At 42.5% G+C, this 24,618-nt stretch overlaps 1 protein-coding gene across 4 annotated transcripts; it reads left to right on the top strand.

The window, feature by feature from the left end:
* Nucleotides 1-23,656, top strand: lyrm9 (LYR motif containing 9). Of its 4 annotated transcripts, XR_005944130.1 has the most exons (5): nt 2,845-3,037; nt 8,601-8,767; nt 19,620-19,712; nt 21,310-21,572; nt 23,043-23,656. XR_005944130.1 is itself a non-coding variant. In XM_041196473.1 (4 exons), the coding sequence occupies exons 2-4, from the start codon at nt 8,642-8,644 to the stop codon at nt 21,334-21,336; spliced, it is 246 nt and encodes an 81-aa protein (XP_041052407.1). In that variant the 5' UTR covers nt 1-56; nt 8,601-8,641; the 3' UTR covers nt 21,337-23,656. The 4 variants fall into 4 exon arrangements, 3 of the variants coding, with proteins under 3 accessions (XP_041052407.1, XP_041052408.1, XP_041052406.1); XM_041196473.1 differs by lacking the exon at nt 2,845-3,037 and adding an exon at nt 1-56 and having other exon boundaries at nt 21,310-23,656; XM_041196474.1 differs by lacking the exon at nt 2,845-3,037 and adding an exon at nt 75-132 and having other exon boundaries at nt 21,310-23,656.
* The last annotated feature ends 962 nt before the right edge of the window (nt 23,657-24,618 follow it).

Raw genomic sequence — 24,618 nt, 5'->3', positions numbered from 1 at the left:
GGGAGGAGGCGGAGCCACTGCCGCGCGCCTGCAGACTGCAAAGCGGGGGGCTGGAGGTAGGTGCGTGCGGCAACCGCGGGCCGGCGGCAGGCTGGCTGGCTGGATGGACGTGGGCCAGGGTGGCTCGGTACAGTACGGTACCGACACCCGGTTTAAGGGGCAGCCCGGGTCAGATCGCGTCTGGGTCGCCCCTGGTGACCGAAGCTGGGGCCTGTCCTGGTGACCCTTGGTTACCGGGGTCTCGGCTGCTTTGCTCGGTTTGAAGGGCAGTGAGCCGGCTCCCGTCATCACAGGGAACCTGAGGAGGGGGAGGGGGAGGGGGAGGGGGTGGGGTGGGGCGGGGGGAAGAGATTGGATTAATTGGGAGGGGGAAGAGATTGGATTAATTGGGGGGGGGGGAGAGATTGGATTAATTGGGAGGGGGAAGAGATTGGATTAATTGGGGGGGGGGGAAGAGATTGGATTAATTGGGAGGGGGAAGAGATTGGATTAATTGGGGGGGGAAGAGATTGGATTAATTGGGGGGGGGAAGAGATTGGATTAATTGGGAGGGGGAAGAGATTGGATTAATTGGGAGGGGGAAGAGATTGGATTAATTGGGAGGGGGAAGAGATTGGATTAATTGGGAGGGGGAAGAGATTGGATTAATTGGGAGGGGGAAGAGACTGGATTAATTGGGAGGGGGAAGAGATTGGATTAATTGGGAGGGGGAAGAGATTGGATTAATTGGGAGGGGGAAGAGACTGGATTAATTGGGAGGGGGAAGAGACTGGATTAATTGGGAGGGGGAAGAGACTGGATTAATTGGGAGGGGGAAGAGACTGGATTAATTGGGGGGGGAAGAGATTGGATTAATTGGGGGGGGAAGAGATTGGATTAATTGGGGGGGGAAGAGATTGGATTAATTGGGGGGGGAAGAGATTGGATTAATTGGGGGGGGAAGAGATTGGATTAATTGGGGGGGAAGAGATTGGATTAATTGGGGGGGGAAGAGATTGGATTAATTGGGGGGGGAAGAGATTGGATTAATTGGGGGGGAAGAGATTGGATTAATTGGGGGGGGAAGAGATTGGATTAATGGGGGGGGAAGAGATTGGATTAATGGGGGGGGAAGAGATTGGATTAATTGGGGGGGGGAAGAGATTGGATTAATTGGGGGGGGGAAGAGATTGGATTAATTGGGGGGGGGAAGAGATTGGATTAATTGGGGGGGGAAGAGATTGGATTAATTGGGGGGGGGAAGAGATTGGATTAATGGGTGGGTGGATGGGGGGGAAGGGATTGGATTAATGGGTGGGTGGGTGGATGGGGGGGGAAGAGTTTGGATTAATGGGTGGGTGGGTGGATGGGGGGGGATGAGTTTGGATTAATGGGTGGGTGGGTGGATGGGGGGGGAAGAGATTGGATTAATGGGTGGGTGGGTGGGTGGGGGAAGAGATTGGATTAATGGGTGGGGTGGGTGGGGGAAAGATTGGATTAATGGGTGGGGTGGGTGGGGGAAAGATTGGATTAATGGGTGGGGTGGGTGGGGGAAAGATTGGATTAATGGGTGGGGTGGGTGGGGGAAAGATTGGATTAATGGGTGGGGTGGGTGGGGGAAAGATTGGATTAATGGGGGGGGGGGTGGGGGAAAGATTGGATTAATGGGGGGGGGGGGGTGAAAGATTGGATTAATGGGGGGGGGTGGGGGGGTGAAAGATTGGATTAATGGGGGGGGGGTGGGTGGGTGAAAGATTGGATTAATGGGGGGGGGTGGGTGGGTGAAAGATTGGATTAATGGGGGGGGTGGGTGGGTGAAAGATTGGATTAATGGGGGGGGGTGGGTGGGTGAAAGATTGGATTAATGGGGGGGGGTGGGTGGGGGAAAGATTGGATTAATGGGGGGGGGGTGGGGGAAAGATTGGATTAATGAGGGGTGGGTGGGTCGGGGCGATTGGATTAATGGGGGGGGTGGATGGGTCGGGGCGATTGGATTAATGGGGGTGGGTGGGTGGATGGGTGGGGGCGATTGGATTAATCTGGGGGGTGGGGGTTTGATCAAAGCCTTCCCCTTCTCTGTGAGGAGCAGGATCCGGGGCCCCACGGAGCCTTAGCGCACTCGTCATATTAATGGAGCTGTGGGCTGAATCCCCCCCTCCCATCATCAAGTGCTTCCCTCAATGAATGTCCTTTTAATGAAGACAAACTAGCATTTGGAGAGTGCCTTGCAGGACATCAGCACGCCCTACAGTACTTTACAGCCAATGAAGCGCAATTACTGTTGTAACTTAAAAGAGAGAGGCAGCCAATTTATGCACTGCAAAATCCCACAAACGGCAATACGAAAATGACTAAATAATCTGCTTTCAGAGGAAGGGAAATAACGGTTCAACGTTTTCAAATTTCAAAGCCTGTCCATCATCGGCAAGGCACATGTGAGGAGTGTGACGAAATGCTCCCCACTTGCAAGGATGAACGCAGCTCCAACAAGAAGCTCAATACCATCCAGAACAAAGCAGCCCACTTGATTGCCACGCCATCTACCATCTTCAGTATTCACTCTCTCCACCACTGACGCATAGTTGCAGCAGCGGTACCATCTTACATGATGCACTGCAGCAACTCATCAAGCCTCCTTCCAAACGCACGACCTCTACCATCTAGAAGGACAAATGCAGCAGATGCATGGGAACACCACCACCCGCAACTTTCCCTCCAAGCTACACGCCATCCTGACTTGGAACTATATCACAGTTCCTTCACAGCTACTGGATTCAAATCCTGGATCTCCCTTCCTTATAGCACTGTGGGTGTACCTACACTGCATGGACTGCTGCAGTTCAAGAAGGCGGCTTACCACTGTCTTCTCAAGGGCAACTCGGGATGGCCAGTGACGCCTACATCTCGTGAAAGAATTTTAAAAATCAATAATACTGGAGTTCCATTTTAAGATATACAAGACCAGTTCAGACAACTTTTACTGCTACGTTCATTTACAAGTTTTACTGGTTTTGGATTTTAGGGTAGACTTGGAAACAAATATTCACCTGGACACTAGGTATAATTCCCATTCTCCTCTTCAAAATAGAGTCATGGAAATTTTCTCTGAGGCGGTGGGGGTGTGAGGGGAGGTGGGTGTAAGGATGACCTAATAGAGGTCTTTTAAAATTATGAAAAGTTTTGATAGAGTAGATACAGAGGGAATGTTCCTTGTGAAGAAGAGCATAACTAGAGGCCAAGAAATCCAATAGGGATTTAAAATTTAGCAGAAAATATTTTTTAATTGAAGTTCTAACGTTCTGTTTCAGGGTGCGATAACGTAGTGTTTATGTTACTGGATGAGTTGATCCAGAGGCCTGGCTTAATAATCCCAAGACACAAGTTCAAATATCACCATGGCAGCTGGGGTATTTAAATTCAACTAATTAAGTAAAAGCTGGAATAAAAAGCTACCATCACTAATGATGATCATGAAACTACCAGGTTGTCATAAAAGTCACTCAATTAGGGATGCAAATCTGCTGTCCTTGCCCAGTCTGGCTTATGTGTCACTCCAGACCCACAGCAATGTGGTTGATTCTTAACTGCCTTCTGAAATGGCCTAGCAAGCCACTGATTGTATTCAAGAAGGTGGCTCACCACAACAGAATCACAGAAGGAGGCCATTTGGCCCATCATGTTTGCACTGGCTCTCCAAATGAGCATTATGACCTAGTGCCATTGCCCTGCCTTTTCCCCGTACCCATGCACTTCGTGTATAATCATCTAATGTCCTCTTGAATGCCTTGATTGAGCCTGCCTTCACCACACTTCCAGGCAGTGCATTCCAGACCCAAACCACAAGTTGTACGAAAAAGCTTTTTTCTCACGTCACACTTGCTTCTTTTGCAAATCACTTTAAACCTGTGCCCTCTCTTTCTTGATCCTTTTACGAGTGGGAGCAGCTTCTCCTTATCTACCCTGTCCAGTGCCCTCATGATTTTGAACATCTCTATCAAATCTCGTCTCAGCTGCCTTCTCTCCATTGAGAACAATCGCAACCTTTCCAATGTATCCTCATAGCTGAAGTTTCTCACCTCTGGAACCATTCTTGTAAACCTCTTCTGCATTCCCGCCAATGTGTATGGTGCCCAGAATTGTACACAATATTCCAGCTGAGTTCTAACAAGTGTCTTATATAAATTCAGCATAACATCCTTGCTCTTGTACTCTATGACCCTATTAATAAAGCCCAGGATACTGTATGCTTTATTAACTGTGCTCTCCACCTGTCCTGCCACCTTCAATGATCTATGCACACATACACCCAAGTCTTTCTGCTCCAGCATCCGCTTCAAAATTTCACCCCTTATTTTATATTGTCTGTCCATGTCTTCCTACCAAAATGCATCACCTCACACTTCTCATTGAACTTCATCTGCCACCTTACTGCCCACTCCACCCACTTGTCTATGTCCTCTTGAAGTTCCACCATCCTCCTTGCGGTTCACAACACTCTCAAGTTTCATATCACCCGCAAATTTTGAAAATATGCCCTGCACACCAAGATCTAGATCATTAATATATATCAGGAACAGCAAGGGTCCCAGTATCAACTCCTGGGGAACTCCACTGCAAACCTTCCTCCAGCCCAAAAAATATCCATTAACCATTACTCTCTGCTTCCTATTTTTCAGCTAATTTTGTAACTACGTTGCTACTGTCTCTTTTATTCCATGAGCAATAACTTTTCTCACAAGTCGGTTGTGTGGTACTGTGTCAAATGCCTTTTCAAAGTACATGTACACCACATCAATAGCATTACCCTCATCGACCTTTTCTCTTCAATGATGATCATGAAACTACCAGATTGTCAGACCTCTTCAAAAAAAGTTTCAGCAAGTTAGTTAAACACTATTTCCCCTTCAGAAATCTATGCTGGCTCTTCCTTATCAACCCATATTTTTCCATGTGACTACTAATTCTAACCTGAAATTTCTAGAATCTTGCTCATCACTGAAGTTAAATTGACTGGTCTGTAATTGCTGGGCTTATCCTTATAACCCTTTTTGAACAAGGGCATAATGTTTGCAATTCTCCAGTCCTCTGGCACCATCCCTGAGTCTAGGGAAGACTGAAAGATTATGGCCAATGCCCCTGCAATTTCTACTCTCACTTCCTTCAATATCCTTGAATGCATCTCATCTGGTACTGTTCCTTGTCAACTTCAAGTACTGACAGTCTGTTCAACACTCCCTCCTTATCAGTTTTGAACTCTTCTAGTGACAGAGTTTCCTCGTCTGTCACCATGGCCTGGGTAGCATCTACCTCCTTCGTAAAGACAACCTTTTTTATCCTGTCGAAGGAGGTGAGTGTTGCTGGCATGGCCAACGTTTGTTGCTCATCCTTAATTTCCCTTGAGATGGTGGTGAGCTGTAGGCCATCTGGTCTAGGTACACTGACAGGAAGAGGAGGAGGAAGTTATGAAGGGAGTTGCAGGATTTTGATCCAGCAACAGTGAAGGAACAGTGAAATAGTTCCAAGTTAGGATGGTTTGTGACTTGGAGGGGAACTTGAAGGTGGTGACGGTATTCCCATGTGTCAGCTGCTCTTGTCCATCTAGGTGATAGAGGTTGCAGATTTGGAAAGTACAGTGGAAGGAGCCTTGGGAGTTGCAACAGTGCATGTATACGATAAACACTGTTACCACTGTATCGGTGGTGGAGGGAGTGGTGATCAAGTGGGCTGCTTTGTCCTGGATTGGATTGAGCTTCTTGGAGCTATTGTTGGAGCCATGCTCATCCAGGCAAGTGAAGAGTTTTTATTCTGGAGATTTCAGTAATTAACTTAATTATTTTAACTTTGTCACAACTCACTGGGGATAGTGCGTTGTAATATCAAGTCCCATTGTTCCCCAAGCCATGACAAATGTGAAAAAGTTTGATAAAACCACCAGTTTGCCCCAATTCTACCTAACTATTTAATTTAGGTTAACAGAGTACGAGCACCAGGTTTGTAAACTTAATAAGTAAATAACTGTTGAACAAACTGTTGTTAACTAGAGGCAAAAGAAAGAATTATGAACTGCTAATTTCTAACACTATAACTTAAAGTCTACCACCTTTTTAAATCCCTATACATATGCAAGACACATAAGACACACAAAAACATGGATTTTAAGGGTGGGATAAAAGAGTTCAATAGCACCAATTCCAGAGGACATGATTCAATGGGTTGATTTTGATCGATGACTTCCAAATTCCGTTCAATTCTTGTTGATGACACAAGGTGGGTCTTCCAGCACTTTCAGTATTTAGTTCACTGGTTGATCACCTGCCTTTCAATATCTCTAACAGTGATTTTTCCCTTTGCCTCTTGACAGGAGTTTTCAGAGAGAGAGCTGGTTATAGAGATAGGAGGAGGGAAAAAAAACAGCTAGCTATTATTTTGGAATTACTGCAATCTTCCACACACAGGAGAGAGAGGTTTTAGGTCTTTTTCCTTTCAGGCTAGGAGCTACTCAGCTGCACACTGCTACCACTAATTGAAAATATAAAATTAGAAGAGATGAAACACCATTTCAAAAATGCATTTCGTCACAAGGTATGTGACACATGGACAACAAAACATGAGACTTACTTTCATGCAGCCTTCCTCCCCTTTATACAATCTTTAGCATTTCTTACCCCTTTAACTGAACTTATTTTATTTTTCATTCCATCACACTCCTGACTTGTGCCTTGTAGGTCATGGACAGGTTTTGGGGAATTGGGAGGTGTGTTACTCGCTGTAGAATTCCCAGCCTCTGACTTGCTCTTGTAGCCATAGTATTTATTTGGCTAGTCCAGCTTAATTTCTGGTTAATGGTAACCTCCAAGAAGTTGATAGTAGGAGCTTTGGGAATGGTAATGCTGTGGAATGTCAAGGGGAGATGGTTAGATTCTTTCTTATTGGAGGTGGTCATTGCCTGGCAATCATTTGGTTACTTGCCACTTATCAGCCAAAGTCTGAATGTTGTCTAGGTTTTGCATATGGACATGTACTGCTTCAGTACTTGAGAAGTTGCAAGTGGCACTGCACGCTGGAATCATCAGCGATCGTCCCCACTTCTGACCTTACGATGGAAGGAAAGTAATTTACTTTGGGTGTACCTACACCACATGGACCACAGCAGTTCATGGCGGTGGCTCACCACCACCACCACCACCTTAAGGGCAATTAGGGACAGGCAATAAAAGTGCTAGCCTAGCTATTGTTGCCCAGGTCCTGTGAAAAGAATAATAAAAAATAAAGTTGATGAAGTAGCTAAAGGTGATTGGGCTTAGGACCCTAGCCTAAGGAAGCCCTGCATTGATGTCCTGAGTCTGAGATGATTGGCTTCCAACAACTACAACCATCTTACTGTGTGCTATGTGTGACTCCAACCGATGGAAAGTCTCCCACCCCATCCCCCACCCCCCATTGACTTCAGTTTTGCTAGAACCCCTTGATGCCACACTCGGTCAAATGCTGCCTTGATGTTCAGGGCTGTCACTCTCACCTCACCTCTTGAATTCAGCTCTTTTGTCCATATTTGGATGAAGGCTGTATTGAGGTCTGGAGCCAAGTGGCCTTGGCAGAACTCAAACTGAGCATTTGTGAGCAGGCTATTGCTGTGTAAGTGCCGCTTGATAGCACTGTCAATGACACCTTCCATCACTATGCTGATGATAGCAGACCAATGAGGTAGTAATTGGCCAGATTGGACGTGCTGCTTTTTGTGGACAGCCTCTAGCTGGGCAATTTCACATTGTCGGGTAGATCCCATGTTGTAGCTGTACTGGAACAACTTGGCAAGGAGCTAGTTCTGGAGCACGAGTCTTCAGCATTACTGCTGGATGTTGTCTGGGCCCATAGCCTTTGCTATATCCAGTGCCTTCAGCCGTTTCTTATCACATGGAGTGAATAGAATTGGCTGAAGATTGCCATGTTGGGGACCTCAGGAGGATGCTGAGATGAATCAGCCACTCGGCATTTCTGGCTGAAGATGGTTGCAAATGCTTAAGCCTTGTCTTTTACACCGATGCACTGGGCTTCCCCATTATTGAAGATGGGGTTATTTTTGGTAAATTTTTATTTGTCCACCATTTACAACTGGATATGGTGTGACTGCTCATTCCCTTAGCATGGGCAATTAGGGATGAGAAATAAATGCGAACCTTGTCAATGACACACATCCATTTTCATATTGTTTGTCATTTCCCCATTTTCGGAACTTAAAAGGAGCATCCAAAAAAATGGCATTTATAAAAATGAAAGTACGTGATGGTCAGTTGATGCATGATTTAATTGCGTCATTACATTCAATCAAGTGAGTCCACTAAAATAATTGTGCAAACCAAACTCAGCTTTATAAGGGTGGAGCATTACAGACATATCAAAACTATATAAACATTTTTTGAGTTGCATGTTGCAAGAACTGAGTCATTTAGCAAATGTTCCTGAATTTATTAGCCCAGCTTCTTTCAGAAAATACATAAAGATTAATTTGCACAAGAGCTTGGTGACCTGATTAAGTATATTGTGTGTAATGAGGTACTGGCCAGGTTTCTTCCAATTCCCGATCTAGTAAGCTGACACACACATCAACTTGTGCATTTCAGGTTGGAACGTTGACTGATCAAGGAAGTAACATAAGCTTAGAATGCCCCCTTTGCCAGGTGCAGAACTTGTGCGGTCACCTGTTCAGTTATACCGGTATCTCTTTCGATGCTGCAAGCAACTTCCCGCAGAAAGCATACAGCGGCATTACAAACATGCAATAAGGCAGGTTTGTAAAATGTTGAAATCCAGCTTTTTATTTGTTTTTTGTGGCAGTGGATTACAGGTTGGAGCTTGCAGTAGTTCCTTTATTACAGTTAACTTGTTTCTCAATTTTTAATTTTGAAAATGAGCGCTGAAAATGTTGGTGTCTGCGAAGAGAAGAAGGATATGGAATCATAGAATATTACAGCACAGAAACGCATATGCTTTTTATCTATAGCTTTATAAACTGATCCCCCCCCCCGCCCCCCCCCGCTTCTACAACTTCTGGGATTCGTATATCTGAACCCAATAGTGTCTCTGTTCTTATAATTCTATACATGTAATGTATATTCCCTCTATATTTTTCATTGCAAAATATATAAACCAGGTTTCTTTCCATTAGATTTCATCTGACATCAATTTTCCCAATTCAGTGGATTGAATCTTCAAGTTATTCATAGTCCTCTTCAGTTAACAAGTTTTTCTTTTGCACTTGCAAATTTTGACAATATTCCCTTTCTATACCTGAGTCCAAATCTTTTATGTATATTGCAGGAGTCACCGTTGACCATGTTCTGCTTAAAAAATGAGATCATGGCTGGTCCCCATCTTATCTCCATCCACCTGCCTTGGCTCAATACCCTAGTCTAGCAAAAATCTTTTGATGTCAGATTTAAAATTATTAATTGAGCTAGCATCTGCTTTTTCCAGGAGAGAGATCCACACACTTACCACCCTTTGCCTGAAGTATTTCCTAACTTCTTTGAGTGGCCTGGCTCTGATATTAAGGTTATGTAGCCTTGCCCTGATTGCCATAGAAAGTTTCTCTCTATCTACCCTATTAGTTCCATGTAAAATCCTAAAAACATTAATCCCTAACCTTCTATATTCCAAGGAATAAAATCCTAGTTTATATAGTCTCTCCTCATGATCTAAACATTGGAGTCCTGATAACATTTTGGGGAATTTATACTGCACACCTTCCAAGGCCAATTTCTACAGGGTGGAGCCCAGAACTACACAGTACTCTCTACGGGGTAACCAGGACTTTGCATGGCTGATAGAAAAAAAACCTCCCCATTATATTCATTGAGTGGTACAGCATAGAAGGAGACCATTAACCTCTGCTATCCAATTAGTCCTACCCCTCTGCTTTTATTCCTTAGCCTTGCAAATGTTTCTACTTCAAACATTTATCCATTTCCATTCTTCTGGGTGTCGCTGACTGGGCCAGCATTTATTGTCAATCCCTAATTGCCCTTGAGAACTGAATGGCTTGGTAGGCCATTTCAGAGTCAACCTGTGGGTCTGGAGTCACATGTAGGCCAGACCTGGTTTCCTTCCCTTTTGAGCATTAGTGATCCAGATGGGTTTTTACGACAATCTATTCATGGTCATCATTAGACTATTAACTCCAGATTTTTTTATTGAATTCAAATTTCACCATCTGTCATGGTGGGATTTGAACCCAGGTCCTCAGAACATTACCCTGGGTCTTGAATACTAGTTCAGTGACAGTTCCACTCTGCCATCACTTCTCCACAAACCACAGTTGTGACCACTTGCATAACCTAACAATGTCTGTAAAGTTTTACATTCCTATCTAGGCTAAGCAAGCCACCAATTATTGTATTATTAGCAAATTTGGATCTATGGCTCTGTTGTGTCACCATGTGCTTCAGTTTTAGTTAAAAGTCTCTTTTGTGGAACCTTAACCCATGCCCTTCTGGAAGTCTATATAAACTACATCCATAGACATTTCCACTCCTGTTCCCCATCTAAACAGTGTACTACTTTTAGGTATTTAAAAAATTCAATTAGGTTTGTCAAACGTGACTTACCCCTTGCAAATCCACGTTGGCACTCTCTCTAAACAGCTCAGATTTCTCCCAAGTGCTCAGTCACACAGTCCTTGATGATTAACTCCAGGAACTTCCACACAACAGGTGTAAGACTAATCGGTCTATAACATACTGGTTTCTCTCTGTCCTACCTTTCTTAAGTTTAAAAAAAAAGACTCGTATTTAGCAGTTTTCATGATCACCAAACCGCTCTATAAGACCATAAAACGTAGGAGCAGAAGTAGGCCATTCGGCCCATTGAGTCTGCTCCTCCATTCAATGAGACCATGGCTGATCTGATAATCCTCAACTTCACTTTCCTGCCTTTTCCCCATAATCCTTGATTCCCTCACTGATCAAAAATCTGTCCATCAGCCTTGAATATACTTAAGAACCCAGCCTCTGCAGCCCTCTGCGGTAAAGATTGACTACCCTCTGAGAGAAGAAATTCCTCCTCATCTCTGTTTTAAATGGGTGCCCCCTTACTCTGAGATTATGCCCACTGGTTCTAGACTCTTCCACAAGGGGAAACAACCTCTCAGCATCTACCCTGTCAAGCCCTTAAGAATCTTATATGTTTCAATAAGATCACCTCTCATTCTTCTAAACTCCAATGAGTACAGGCCCAACCTACTCAACCTCCTCATAAGAAAATCCAACCATCCCTGGGATCAACATAGAGAACCTTCTCTGAACTGCCTCCAATGCCAGTATATCTTTCCTTAGATAAGGGAACCAAAACTGTTCACAGTGTTCTAGGTGTGGTCTAACTAGTGCCTTGTTTAGTTTTAGCAAGTCTTCCCTGTTTTTATACTTCATTCCCTTTGAAATTATGCCAAAATTCCATTTGCCTTATTATCTGTTGAATTTGAATATTAGCTTCCTGTGATTCACGCACGAGGACTCCCAAATCCCTCTGTGCTGCAGCTTTCTTCAGTCTTTCTCCATTTAAATAATATTCAGCTCGCCTATTCTTCCTGCCAAAGTGCATAACCTCACACTTTCCCACATTATATTCCATCTGCCAAGTTTTTGCCCACTCACTTAACCTGTCTATAACCCTCTGTAAGCTCTTTGTGTCATCCTCACATTTGCCTTCCCTCCTATTTTTGTGTCATCCGCAAATTTGGCGATAGTACATTTATTTCCCTCATCCAAGTCATTAATATATATTGTAAATAATTGTGACCCCAGCACTGATCCCTGTGGCACTCCACTAGTTCCAGGCTGCTATCCTGAAAATGCCTCCCTACCCCCGTATCCCAACTCTCTGACTTCTATTAGTTAGCCCATCCTCTATCCATGCTAATATAGTACCCCCAACACCATGGGCTCTTGTCTTATTTTAGTAGCCTTATGTGTGGTACCTCATCGAATGCCTTTTGGAAATCCAACTATATTACATCTACTGGTTCTTCTTTATCTATCCTGCTTATTACCACCTCAAAGAATTCTAATAAATTTGTCAGACATGATTTACCTTCATGAAGCCATGCAGACTCTGCTTGATTATATTATGCATTTCTAAATGCTCTGCTATTACATCCTTTATAATAGACTCCCTTTTGTCTCCCTCCCTTTTTGAATGCGGGTGTTACATTGACAGTTTTCCAATCTCCTGAGACTTTTCTAGAATCTGAGGATTCTTGGAAGATTGCTACCAATGCATCCATTATCCCTGCAGCTATTTCCTTTAATATCCTAGGGTGCAACCCATCAGGTCCAGGTGACTTATCGGCCTTCAGCCTCATTCGTTTCCTTAGTGGTAGTATCAAAGTGATACTATCCTTAACTTTCTTGGTTAACCATGGTTGTTTTATCCCCTTCCCACAATCCTCCTTCCTCACTGGGATATATCTTTATTGTGAGTCGTGAACTATTTTCTTAAACGTCTGCTCTTTACAGCCAATGAACTTCTTTAGAAGTGTAGCCACTATTGTGACATGGGAAAAACAGCAGCCAGTTTTCACACAGCAAGTTCCCACAAACAGCAATGTGATAATCAGATAACCCGTTTGTGTGATACTGATTGAGGCACACATATTGCTCAGAAATCAGGAATAAATTCAGTGCCATAAGGTCTTTTCATTCATGTTAGAGTGCAGACATGGCTCGGTTTAACCTCTCATCCGAAAAACAGCACGCCGCCTCCCTCCTCGGTACTGCTATGGACTGTCTGACTTAACTTTTGTGCTCAAGCCCTAGGGCGGGGCTTCAACTAGGAACCCTGTCACTCGAAAGCAAGGTTACTACCAACTGAGTCTTGGCTGACACTTTATCAATTGAGTTGAATTGAATTCTCCATTTTTCTGACACACCTTCCGTATTTAGGGATGTTGGAAAGGTTGTAGTCAGTGCCTGTGCTATTTCCACCCCCCCCCCTGGCCTTTCTTGCAATTCTAGAATACATGCCATCAGGACTGTGTATTTCTACTACTTTTGACTCCCACTAACTTTGTACTTCTGCTTTTTGTCACTAGGTTATCCTATCTAATTGTTCCATTTTCATCTCTTGATCCCTTTCCATCCCTGGGTATTCACAACACTATTTTAAGAATGTATAATTAAGATATGACTTGTTAGAAATGTTGAGTCCTTTATCTCAAGGTGATCCATTATGTCTCTGAGCTTCATTATTCTAAGTGACAGCTGGGAGTCCTACGTTTCCAAGATTTATTCTGGAGGTAATGGGGACAATAATTCAATATAGCCTTAGGCTCAGTCTGGAGTTCCCAGCTGACTATGCGGAAAGTACAACCCCAGCTAGGAAAGTTTCTAATGTTTGAAGCATTAATTCATAAATACACTACACAAGTAAACTTCAAATCTCAACCTGGACTTGCCGATGAAATTTTGATGCACAGATCCTTTGCTAGTGGCTCATAATTTTTCCAGATAATTTAAGTTAATTGCATCTGCCTCTCTTCTGCATTCCTGTCTCTGCCTGGGTAGCCCTGGAGAAGGAACATGTGTCCACCGGTACACTCATGGCCTTCTGTGACCTGTGGGCACTGCAGGATGTCTGTTGTATAATCAATCACAAACAACAAAATATTGAATTTATTTTCTCTTTATCTTTTCATGGGATCTGGGTGTCACTGGCAAAGCCAGCACTTGTTGCCCATCTCTAATTGCCCTTGAACTGAGTGGCTTGCTGGGCCATTAAGAGTCAACCACACTGCTGTGGGTCTGGAATCACAAGTAGGCCAGACAGGTAAGGATGGAAAATTTCCTCCCCTAAAGGACATTAGTGAACCAGATGGGTTTTTAACAACAAATTATTTCATATCAAGCTTCTTGCAGTTTGATTGGACCCATAATTGGGTTATTTTTAGTTGTGCCCTCTTAAATGGGACATTAGCAGTACTAAATTTGTTCTAGTGGGGAACCCTGTGCCCCTTTACAAGTCCAATTAAAATAGACATAACTTTAAATCTTATGGTACCTGCTGCTGCATCCTGCTCAAAGAATATTTGGACATACTAATTAGTTGAGATTAAACAGAACAGTGCACTGAGTCCCTGCTTGTTTTTAGTTTCATGCAGATGCTGTACTAGCACATGGTTTCGAGGGCATCTCAGACTTAAGGCAGCAGCAGATTAGGAAGGGGTTGGGGATGGGGCCAGTGCTCAGTAGAAGGCTTCAGCAGATTGAGAAAGTTGGTTACGAAGCAGCAGTGAATTGAGAGCACCAGTGGAATATTGTTTTCCAGTTTTCCCATTACTATAACACTTGTCAGGTGTCTTTGAGTTTCAGTTCATGAAGTCTCAGTGCCCAAATGTAAAGTTTAAATCAATGTTCCTATTATTTTATATATATCTTAAGCTGTGGGTGCTTGACATTCTGATTTATGACTTAATCACCAGTGAGACAACATTGCAAAGAATAGCTTTTCCCAAGCCCTCATGACTGTGAAATTTAAGTGGGGCAAAGCAGCAAATAAGAATAACATGGAATTGTGCAAACTGTTTGTGACTCATATTTGGACACTCCAGAATTAAGTGAATAGAGAGGGTGACTGAATAAATTTTGTTGACAAATTCAACTATTCACTTAAACCGGCTTCACTGTATCCATGCAGTATCTTAGTTGGGCTGTGAGACATGGATGACAATGTCCTGTAATTATATGAGTACTTTTTCTAATTGCAGCAGGAACATCATCGCAGCACATTGGACTTTGTTGTGCAACAAGCTCATTTGGATATTTGAATGATAGTTATAATTAATAATTTAAATCTTCTCAGAATATTTATACACGTAATATCATTACATTTGGGTGAGGCTTTTGGTAATTTTGGTAATACCCAGTTTTCCAACCCAGAGGTTGAGCTGAAATTCTAGTTTTGACCAATCTTCAAATTTGCATTCGCACCTTTTGCACACCATCATAGACAGGCAATCATTGTGAGAGGAGGAAGTTGGTGAAACCAGTCCAACCATATAGAAATGAATACCCTTTAAGAGATAACAACAAAAGCCCCACCCCAGATGTTTGCTTCCTTGTGTAAAATTGGAAACAAATTAAACACTTGAAAACAAGTATTATTTCTCAATGTTCCTGAACTAATGAAGTAAATAATACCCAGGATGTCTTCTGGTTTGTCCTTTTGATCTACTGTGCTTACCCTGTGAGCGAACCCATGCGTAGTAATAGGATTGGAATCACTACAGTTTAAATAGGCAGCTGTCCCAGCCACCACCATCACTATCCCTGGGTATGTCCTGTCCCAGCGACAGGACAGCTCTACCAGAGATGGTATACGCTCGGGGAGGGACTTGCCCTGGGAGTTCTCAACATTGACTCTGGACCCCATGAAGGTTCATGGCATCAGGTCAAACATGGACAAGAAAACCTGCTGATTACCATCTATTGATCCCTCCCCCAGCAGATGAATCTGTATTCCTCCATGTTGAACACCAATCGGAGGAAAGACTGAGGGTGGCAAGGACACAGAATGCGTTCTGGGTTGGGGACTTCAATGTCCATCACCAACAGTGACTTGGTAGCACCACTACTGACCAAGATGGCCAAGTCCTTAAGGATGTAGCTGTTAGACTGGGTCTGCAACAGGTGGTGAGGGGACCAACAATTGGGAGAAACCTACTTGATCTCATCCTCACTAGTCTGTCGCAGATGATCAGCCCATGATAACATTGGTAGGAATAACCACTGCACATTCCTTATAGAGATGAAGTCCTGCCTTCACATTGAGGAAACCCACCATTGTGTTGTGTGGCACTACCATCATGCTAAATGGGATAGATTTTGAACGGATCTAACAACTCGAAACTGGGCATCCATGAGGCACTGTGGGACATCAGCAGCGGAATTCTATATAACCCCCACTCTACCTTTACCATAAAACCTGGTGGGGGGTAGGATCAGCCCTGGTTCAATAAGGAGTGTAGGAGAGCATGCCAGGAGCAGCACCAGGCTTGCCTAAAAATGAGGCGTCAACCTGGTGAAGCTACAGCACAGGACTACTTGCATGCCAAACAGCGGAAGTAGCATGCGATAGGGCAAAGCGATCCCACAACCAATGGACCAGATCTAAGCTCTGCAGTCCTGCCAGTTCCTCCTGAGGTCCTCAGCATCACAGATGCCTCAGCCAATTCGAATCACATGGAGTGAAATCAAGAAAGGCACTGGTTACTGCAAAGACAATGGGCCCTGACAACACACCAGCAATACTACTGAACACTTGTGCTCCAGAACTAGCTGCACCCTTAGCCAGCTGTTCCAGAACAGCTGCAATACTGGCATCCACCCAGTGTTGTGGAAAATTGCCAGGTATGTTCTGTCCAGAAAAAGCAGAGCAAATCCAATCCAGCCCATTACAGTCCCATCAGTCCCCTTGATCATCAGTAAAAGCGATGCAAGGTGCCGTGCTCTCAAGCGGCACTTATGCAGAAACAACCTGCTCACTGATGCTCAGTTTGTGTTCTACTAGGGCCTTATTTTGCCCTAATCCAAATGTGAACTCCAGAGGTGAGGTGAGACTGACTGCCCTTGACATCAAGGCAGCATTTAACTGAAAGTGGCATCAAGGAGCCCTAGCAAAACTGGAGTCAATGGGAATCAGGGAAACCTCTCCATTGGTTGGAGTCATACCCAGCTCAAAGGAAGATGGTTGTTGGAGGTCAATCATCTCAGGGCATTTCTGCAGGTGTTCCTCAGGGTAGTATCCAACCATCTTCAGCTACTCCATCAATGACTGTCCCTCCATCATAAGGTCAGAAGTGGGGATGTTCGTTGATGATTGCATAATGTTCAGCACAATTCACGATCCACTGATGCGGAAGAAGTCCGTGCCCATATGCAGCAAGACCTGGACAACACCTGGGTTGATAAGTGGCAAGTAACATTCATGCCTCAAGTGCCACGCAATGACCGACTCCAACAAGAGAGAATCCAACTATTTCCCTTTGACATTCAATGGCATTACCATTGCTGAAACCCCCACTATCAACATCCTGGGAATTATCATTAACCAGAACCTGAACTGTGCCAGCCATATAAATACTGTTGCTACAAGAGCAGGTCAGATGCTGGGAATTCTGTGAAGAGTAACTCACCTCCTGACTCCCCAAACCCTGTCTACCATCTGTAAGAAACAAGTCAGGAGTCGACTTTCCTGGATGATGTAGCTCCATCAACACTCAAGAAGCTCCACCACCAATGCACAGTGGCTGCAGTGTGTAACATCTACAAGATGCACTGCAACTCACTGAGACTTGTTAAATAGTACCGTCCAAACCCATGACCTCTGCCACCTAGAAGAACAACGGCAGCAGATGCATGGTAACACCACCACCTGCAAGTTCCCTTCCAAACCACATGTCATCCTGACTTGGAAATATATCACCGGTCCTTCACTGTCACTAGGTCAAAATCCTGAAATTCCTTCTCAAACAGCACTGTGGATGTACCTACACCACATGGACTGCAGCGATTCAAGAAGGCAGCTCACCACCATCATCTCAAGGGTAATTAGGGATGGGCAATAAAAATTCTAGCCTAGCCAGCGATGCCCACGAAGAACAAAATAAAACTCATTGTTTAGGTTAATAAATAAAGAATAGCTACTTTTAGCAAGCTATAGGAGAGCTAGTGTCAATGAAACCATACCCTATAACGAACTTTAATTTCAGAAAAAAGGAAGAGTGGGATCGGTTGTAAACTTTTGGCTTTGGCAGTCCTAGCGGATTGGGAAACTGCAAATATAACACCACTATTCAAGAATGGAGGGAAAGTGCTAGAATCTATTATTAAGAAGGAATTAGCAGGACATTTAGAAAATCATAATACAATTAGAGTCAACATAGTTCTGTGAAAGGGAAATCATGTTTGACAGATTTATTAAAGTTCTTTGAGGATAAAATAAGCGGGGTGGATAAAGGGGTAGTAGATGTAAAATATTTGGATTTCCAGAAGGCATTCAATAAGGTGCCATATGAAAGGTTACTGCACAAGATAAGAGCTCATGGTATTGGGGGTGACATATTAGCATTGGTGGAGGATAGATGATCTAGAAGGAAAGGGAAATTCAGGGTAGATGGCTCCTTTTCAGTTTGGCAAACTAACTAGTGGAGTACCACAGGGATCCATTGCTGGGGCCTCAACTGTTTGCAACCTGTATTGATGAAGGGATGGACTGTATTGTTTACATGTTTGCTGATGATGCAAGGATAGGTAGGAATTCAAGTTGTGAGGAGGATACAAAGAGTCTGCAAAGGATATAAATAGGTTAAGTGAGTGGGCAAAAAATTGGCAGATGGAGTATAATGCAGCAAAATGTAAACTTGTCCACTTTGGCAGGAGGAATAGAAAAGCAGAATATTATTTAAATGGAAAGAGACTGCCGAACGCTGCTGTACAGAGGGACCTGGGTATCCTTGTACATGAATCACAAAGTTAGCATGCTGATACAGCAAGTAATAAGAAGGCAAATGATTTTGCCTTTATTGCAAGGGGGCTAGAATATGAAAGTGAGGAAGCAATGCTACTGCTGTACAGGGCATTAGTGAGACCACACCTAGAGTACTGTGTTCAGTTTTGATTACCTAACTTAAGGAAGGATATACGTACATTGGAAGCAGTTCAGAGAAGGTTCTCGAGGCTGATTCCTGGGATGAAGGGGTTGCCTTATGAAGAACCTTTGAGCAGGTCCTGTATTCATTGGAGTTTAGAAGAATGCGAGGTGATGTTATTGAAACATACCGAGGGCATTTGATACAGTAGATGCTGAGAGGATGTTTCCCTCATGGGGGAAATCTAGAACTGGGGCCCCATTTAAAAATAAGGGGCATCCCATTTAAGATGGAGATGAGAAGGAATTTCTTCTCTGAGGGTCATTAGATTTTGACATTCCCTTCCCCAGAGAGCAATGGAGACTGGGTTATTGAATATATTCAAGACTGAGTTAGACAGAGACTTTGATTGACAAGGAAGTCAAGGATTATGAGTGGCAGACAGGAAAATGGAGTTAAGGCCACATTCAGATTAGCCATGATCTTATTGAATGACGGGGCAGGCTTGAGAGGCCAAATGGCCTACTCCTGGTTTTTATAACCTGATGATCTTCATGATCTATCTTCAGAGAGAAGGGTCATACGGACTCAAAACGTTAACTCTGTTTCTCTCTCCACAGATGCTGCTAGACCTGCTGAGTTTTTCCAGCACTTTCTGTTTTTGTTTCAGTATGAAAAGCTGTATGTTATCTGATGAGACTTAAAATAATTTAACTAATGTAAGAATAGAAACATTCATTAAACTTGATAATTTTTTTAGCATTAATAGTTTACTGAAAATGGGTTTTGTTTAGCAAAGAAACACATGGCCGTTTTGAAAGTTATTGTGAGCCTTCATGGCTCAGGAGATGAATAATGTCAAGGATAGTCAACTCTAAAAAGGATATGTTGGTGTCACTTATATCAGAATTATTTTGCATTTGCTACTCCAGCTTCATTTTTAAAAAAAATATCAATGAACAAACTTAATGAAGGATAAATTCAGTGGTTTTACACCTTACAGAATTTTAAGGTTCATGCAGATGAAGATGATCCAGAGCGAATTCAACAAATTATCAAAAGGGCAATTGAAGATGCTGACTGGGTCCTGTCAAAAGTAAGTGTGCTTAGCTTATTTTGCCGTTAGGCTTCTCAATAGTGTGTTATGGTGTTCTTGTATTGATAGTGTGCCACTAGGAGCAAGTGTTGCTACTCTGCCCAGCAAAGACATTCTACATAACAAAGAACCAAGCTCAGGTGGTTCTGTTTTCATGGGTCCTGAGAATGGAAGTTAAAAGTGGGGAAAATCCTCACTTCTTTTCCATTGGTGCACTATTTCCGTCTTACAAATTAATACATTGAATTATTCATTATTGCAGGATATGCACATCCTGTTGTCACACTTGTTGTTCACATTTACGATTTAGATGTTATGTGAACTATCAATATAAAATGAAGCATTCTAGACATGACTCTGAATCAACCTTATCAACTGGTGTCAATTCCAAGACCACCTTTTAATTCTAAATGCTGTATCCCAGGACATGATGGCAACCTACATATGGTCTTCCTGGGTGTGCTAGTTTATCCAGAACTTGCTAACTAATGTCATCAAGATGATGACCAGCACCTGAAAAGGGCCTCCCAGCATGAAAAGCATGAAAGCATCCATAATCTATTTGCCACCAACAGTTGTGGATTCGATGAGCTACAAATGAATTCTTGTTGGTGCTTTTATTGGTGATTAAGTGTACCATGGGAGATACAGAAATAAAATCTGGGAATGTTGTAAACACCCGAGTCAGACAGCATTACCAAAGGGAAAATACACCAGAAACTGGACTGATATTACACATGCGTATGTTTTATCAAAAGGTTTACAGATTTGTTTTCTGAGTTTCTCTACATAGGGTTCCTGATCTTGGTCTGTTGTCAGATTGATCATGTCAGGTTAGAGAGAACTGCTGTCATGTACATTTTTCTGAGGATTATTTAGCAAATGTCCAATTGTGAAATCACATCTAAAGTTGAACACTGTGTTTTGAGTTTCGTAAGCATAGGCTGATTGGGTAGTGTCTGTACCTTGTCCGTTGTGAACAGCAGCTAGGACATGCTGTTTGATATGATCTGCCAGATTTTAGGACATACGGTTACATAATTAGCATTACACTGGCATTGAAATTCATATACCACATTACTCATTTGTGTGATAGGCAGAATGCCTTTTTGGCTTGATGGCAGTATCCTGTTAGTGGCAAATACCACTCATGTTGCTACTGCATAGTAGCAGCATGAAATAGCTAGTTTCACCTGTTGCTCAAATTTTTGAGACACCTTGCCCTTCCAGGGTAATCTGAGGAAGCCTGGGCACTTTACAGGGGGTTCTTTACCACAGTCTACTGCTAGCCTATCTTCACTGGTCAATATACGCATTGAGATTCTTACAGTTCCACACACTATAAGATTGGTCTTATTGGTCTTAATCTCGTAAATAGGGTCTGAGCCATTTGCTCACCGTGTAAGCTTGATGCTGAAATAGGGCGCATCAAAGGCATCCTGCGGGATAATGGCTGCCCTGATCAGATCATTTCTCACTGTATATCATGCAGACTCATGAATGGGCCTAAGACCATCACTTTGAGCCCTGAAAAGTGCCCAGTCCACCTCAGATTAACTCAAGTCCATTGTTTAACCTCTAATTTTGTGTTTTGCAGTATAAAAATCTGAAGCAAAAGAAGTAGATCCATAGCCCAAGCAAGCAAAATAACAAGGAAGAATGAAATTTTGGTACTGAAGATAGAGTCTCTACTAAGCAGTGACTAAACAGACACTCGTTTATTTAAGATGGAATATTAAAGGCTAATAGGAATCAGTCATTGCAAATATACTAAGAGGATTTACGCAGGAAGCCAACTTGAATTAAATAAATGGACAAAAGTGAATGAGTTTCAAGGTTGTAATCTGTTTCTGATGTCAGGTGAGACCATGTTTTATGCACTTTCAGTTGAGATTAAATTAGAGCCTTTGTGAACTTCAGTTTCTGAGCCATGTTTTGCCACTATTCACTAACAAGCTTTAGTGTCACTACTATAATACAATTCACCTTGGGGCCTTACTGCATTGTAACATTGACAAGCAAGTGACTGATTTTTTTTTTCACTGTCTCTATCTTGCTAGCCTGGTTATAATAGAATGAAGTGCATACACTGCTGAATTGTTCCATAATTGTTTAATGTAAAATGGGCACCTTGGTATTTAATGCCATTTAGCAGCCACATTTTGCCACTGACTTCAGTAACACTGGTTAGAGGCGACCTGAGCACAGGCATTTTATATCGTAACTTGTTATTAAATAAATTCTGTTCCATTGATTTCATAGGTGAGAGTACATTTATGTATTGTTTCTAACTATCCCCATTCAAGGTACCACATACTTTTAAAAGCTTCAAAATATACTACCTTTTATTAAAGATATCCTAACTTTTGGAGAGTATTGTCATGCTTCTTGAGCCCTAACATTTCAGGAAGCCTTTTCTGCTCTTTCCTACTTACAAGGAGTGCAGACTATTCTATAACTCAAGTAATTTGAGTGGTTTAGAAGCAGAGCAGAGATCCAAAATGACACATCTCCACGAGCCCAAATATGGAAAGAGGGTGGGATACATATGTTCTTTTCTCTTTGATTTATAAAGATTTTCATTTTAGATTATAGATCATCACAGTAGACTGTATTATCTTTTTAATGCTTTAATTCAGCTAACATCGCAAATTATTATCCTGTTTCTGATTTACAATATTGTAAGTCCGCATTCAATCATTTTATTTGTGTTACTCATCTTTTTAAACAATGAAATATGATTTTTTATTAAAATTCAGGATTAAATCTGGTAAATTTTACATAGTTTAATTGAATTGTAACTGTATCTGAATCATCCCTGGTCAGTGCTGAGTTCAACCATAATTTTGGTAAGGTCATCATGAGGAGCCTCAGTGCTCTGGAGCAAGAGAGGATAAAGTTCAAGAAGCATTCCTACTTCTTATTGGGATAATGAATGGTAGCTGATGCTTGTGACATCTTGTATCAACGCAAGTTATTACTAACAGAAGAAAAGGAAAGTCACTGAAATGAGAGTGAGGGAGGTTGGAGGGAAGACTTTGGTGAGTTCATGATTTTCATTTGGAAAACTGACACCTGTGGCCAGAAAGAAAACAAGTAAAGTCTCAATATTTCTGGTTTGTTATTTACAGTGTCAGCTTAGCTGAGTTGGTAGCACACCCGGCTCTAAAACTGAAAGGTTGCGAGCTCAAGACTCAATACCTTGGCAGACGTTTCAGTGCAGTACAGAGCGGTTGCTGCATTATCCAAGATGTTGTCGCTTGGATGAGCTGTTTAACTGAGAACCTGTCCTGGTGTAAATAGAAGGATCCCATTGTGTTTTTTCAACAGAGTAATTCTAGCAGTATGCTGGCCTGAATTCATCTGTTAAGCAACAACTCACATCATTTAACTGGTCACTCATCTCATCAACAAAAACAGAAAATGCTCGAAATATTCAGCAGGTTTGCCAGCATTAGTGGAGAAAGAGAGAGTTAACATTTCAGGTCTTGACCTTTCACCAGAACTGATTGTTGTGTGTAAGTCAGCTGCTGTTTGTACACTTCAAAAAGTCACCCATTGTCTGTGAAATGTTTTGGGATGCCCTGAAGATGTGAAAGGTGCTCTGTAAGTCCAAACCTTCCTTTCTGCATGAAGTTTGGCTTACTCTTGTGGTGCATTTTGTCAGATGTTTTTGCTATCCTGAGGCTTGCTCATTTGAGTTGATTTTGATGATCTTGGCTGAGCTGAATACCATCAAGATTACTGGCTGCCAAAGCACTGGTTGGAATCTGTATATTTACAAAAAATCCTTGCAAAGTTCCAAAATAAATACTAGAATGGATGTGTATCTTGTACCATATCAGCCTGTGCCAAATGTCACAAAACCTACTGTGTAGGTGCTAATGCAGTTCCAACCTCCGTATCAAACTGCTGTCCAAATATAAGCTATTTACCTGGCGCTACTTAAAAGTGTTTGTGTATTTTTTTTTGTCTGTGTGTGGTACTATCCATTCATCTCGCTATCATGGTGACGCAGCATACCATTGCAGTGTTAGTGAAAACCCCAGGATAAATTATTGCAATTCCCTTCTTCTGTCTGGGTTTTTTTAACATAGGTCTTTATTATGGAATAGAGAATTGGGTGGTGATCCAACTGTGAATATTTATTCTGGCACAGGTCTTGGGTTGCAGTTTGTACACTGGAAGGATGTTTTTTTGATGACAAACTGCAAGGAAGGGCTTTGTTTAGTTTCAGGGATGGGAAGCACTATTTTTCTGAAAACTCCCAGCTTATATTGGACGTTTGAGGTACACAACCGTGCTTTGTGGCTCCCCAGTACATACCCAGTACAAAAGCGATTAAATCCAATGCCCTGTGCACCTGTTTATTCTGAGCAGCCTCCTTTTAAAACTTGCACTTTTGGTCGGATTTTTCTAGACTTTTAGCATTGTCCAATGCTGAAGCAACGGGTACAGCAGTTGAGAGTGAAGAATTTTTAAAAATTCATTTACAGGGCGTGGGCTTTGCTGGGTGGGCCAGCATTTATTGCGCATCCTAGTTGCTTTTGAGAAGGTGCACACGTATATCAGTAATGTATAAGCAAATACCTGCACATGCCTGCAAATTAGGAGGTTACCTTTTTAGAATTTCTAAATATTGCATAGAACAACATAGGATTAGATTGAATTCTGCATATGGCTAAGATCCCAAAATGGCATAATCAAATGACATTCAGCATCAAATTTTGGGGCAGATTTATGACATAGCAGGAAATTAGTTGCAAGGAGAGAGAGATCTGATTTATTACTGAGCATTTGATAGTGGAGTCTGTACATGGGTCATCTCTCTTTTCCAAAGTTCCTTATGCAAAGACCTAAATTAAGCACAAATAAAAACAGAAAATGCTACAAATACTCAGCAGGC

Source organism: Carcharodon carcharias, chromosome 10 (assembly GCF_017639515.1).
Source record: "Carcharodon carcharias isolate sCarCar2 chromosome 10, sCarCar2.pri, whole genome shotgun sequence".
NCBI classification, from domain to species: Eukaryota; Metazoa; Chordata; class Chondrichthyes; order Lamniformes; family Lamnidae; genus Carcharodon; species Carcharodon carcharias.
Note: the sequence above shows the minus strand (reverse complement) of the source record. Positions and strands in the feature narration are given on the sequence as shown.

Excerpts from the sequence above, each read along its gene's own strand:
- lyrm9 (XM_041196473.1), top strand. The coding sequence starts at position 8,642 with ATGCCCCCTTTGCCAGGTGCAGAACTTGTGCGGTCACCTGTTCAGTTA. Across the intron at positions 8,768-19,619 it reads ACAAACATGCAATAAGGCAG|AATTTTAAGGTTCATGCAGA; the intron begins GTTTGTAAAATG and ends TACACCTTACAG. Across the intron at positions 19,713-21,309 it reads CTGACTGGGTCCTGTCAAAA|TATAAAAATCTGAAGCAAAA; the intron begins GTAAGTGTGCTT and ends TGTGTTTTGCAG.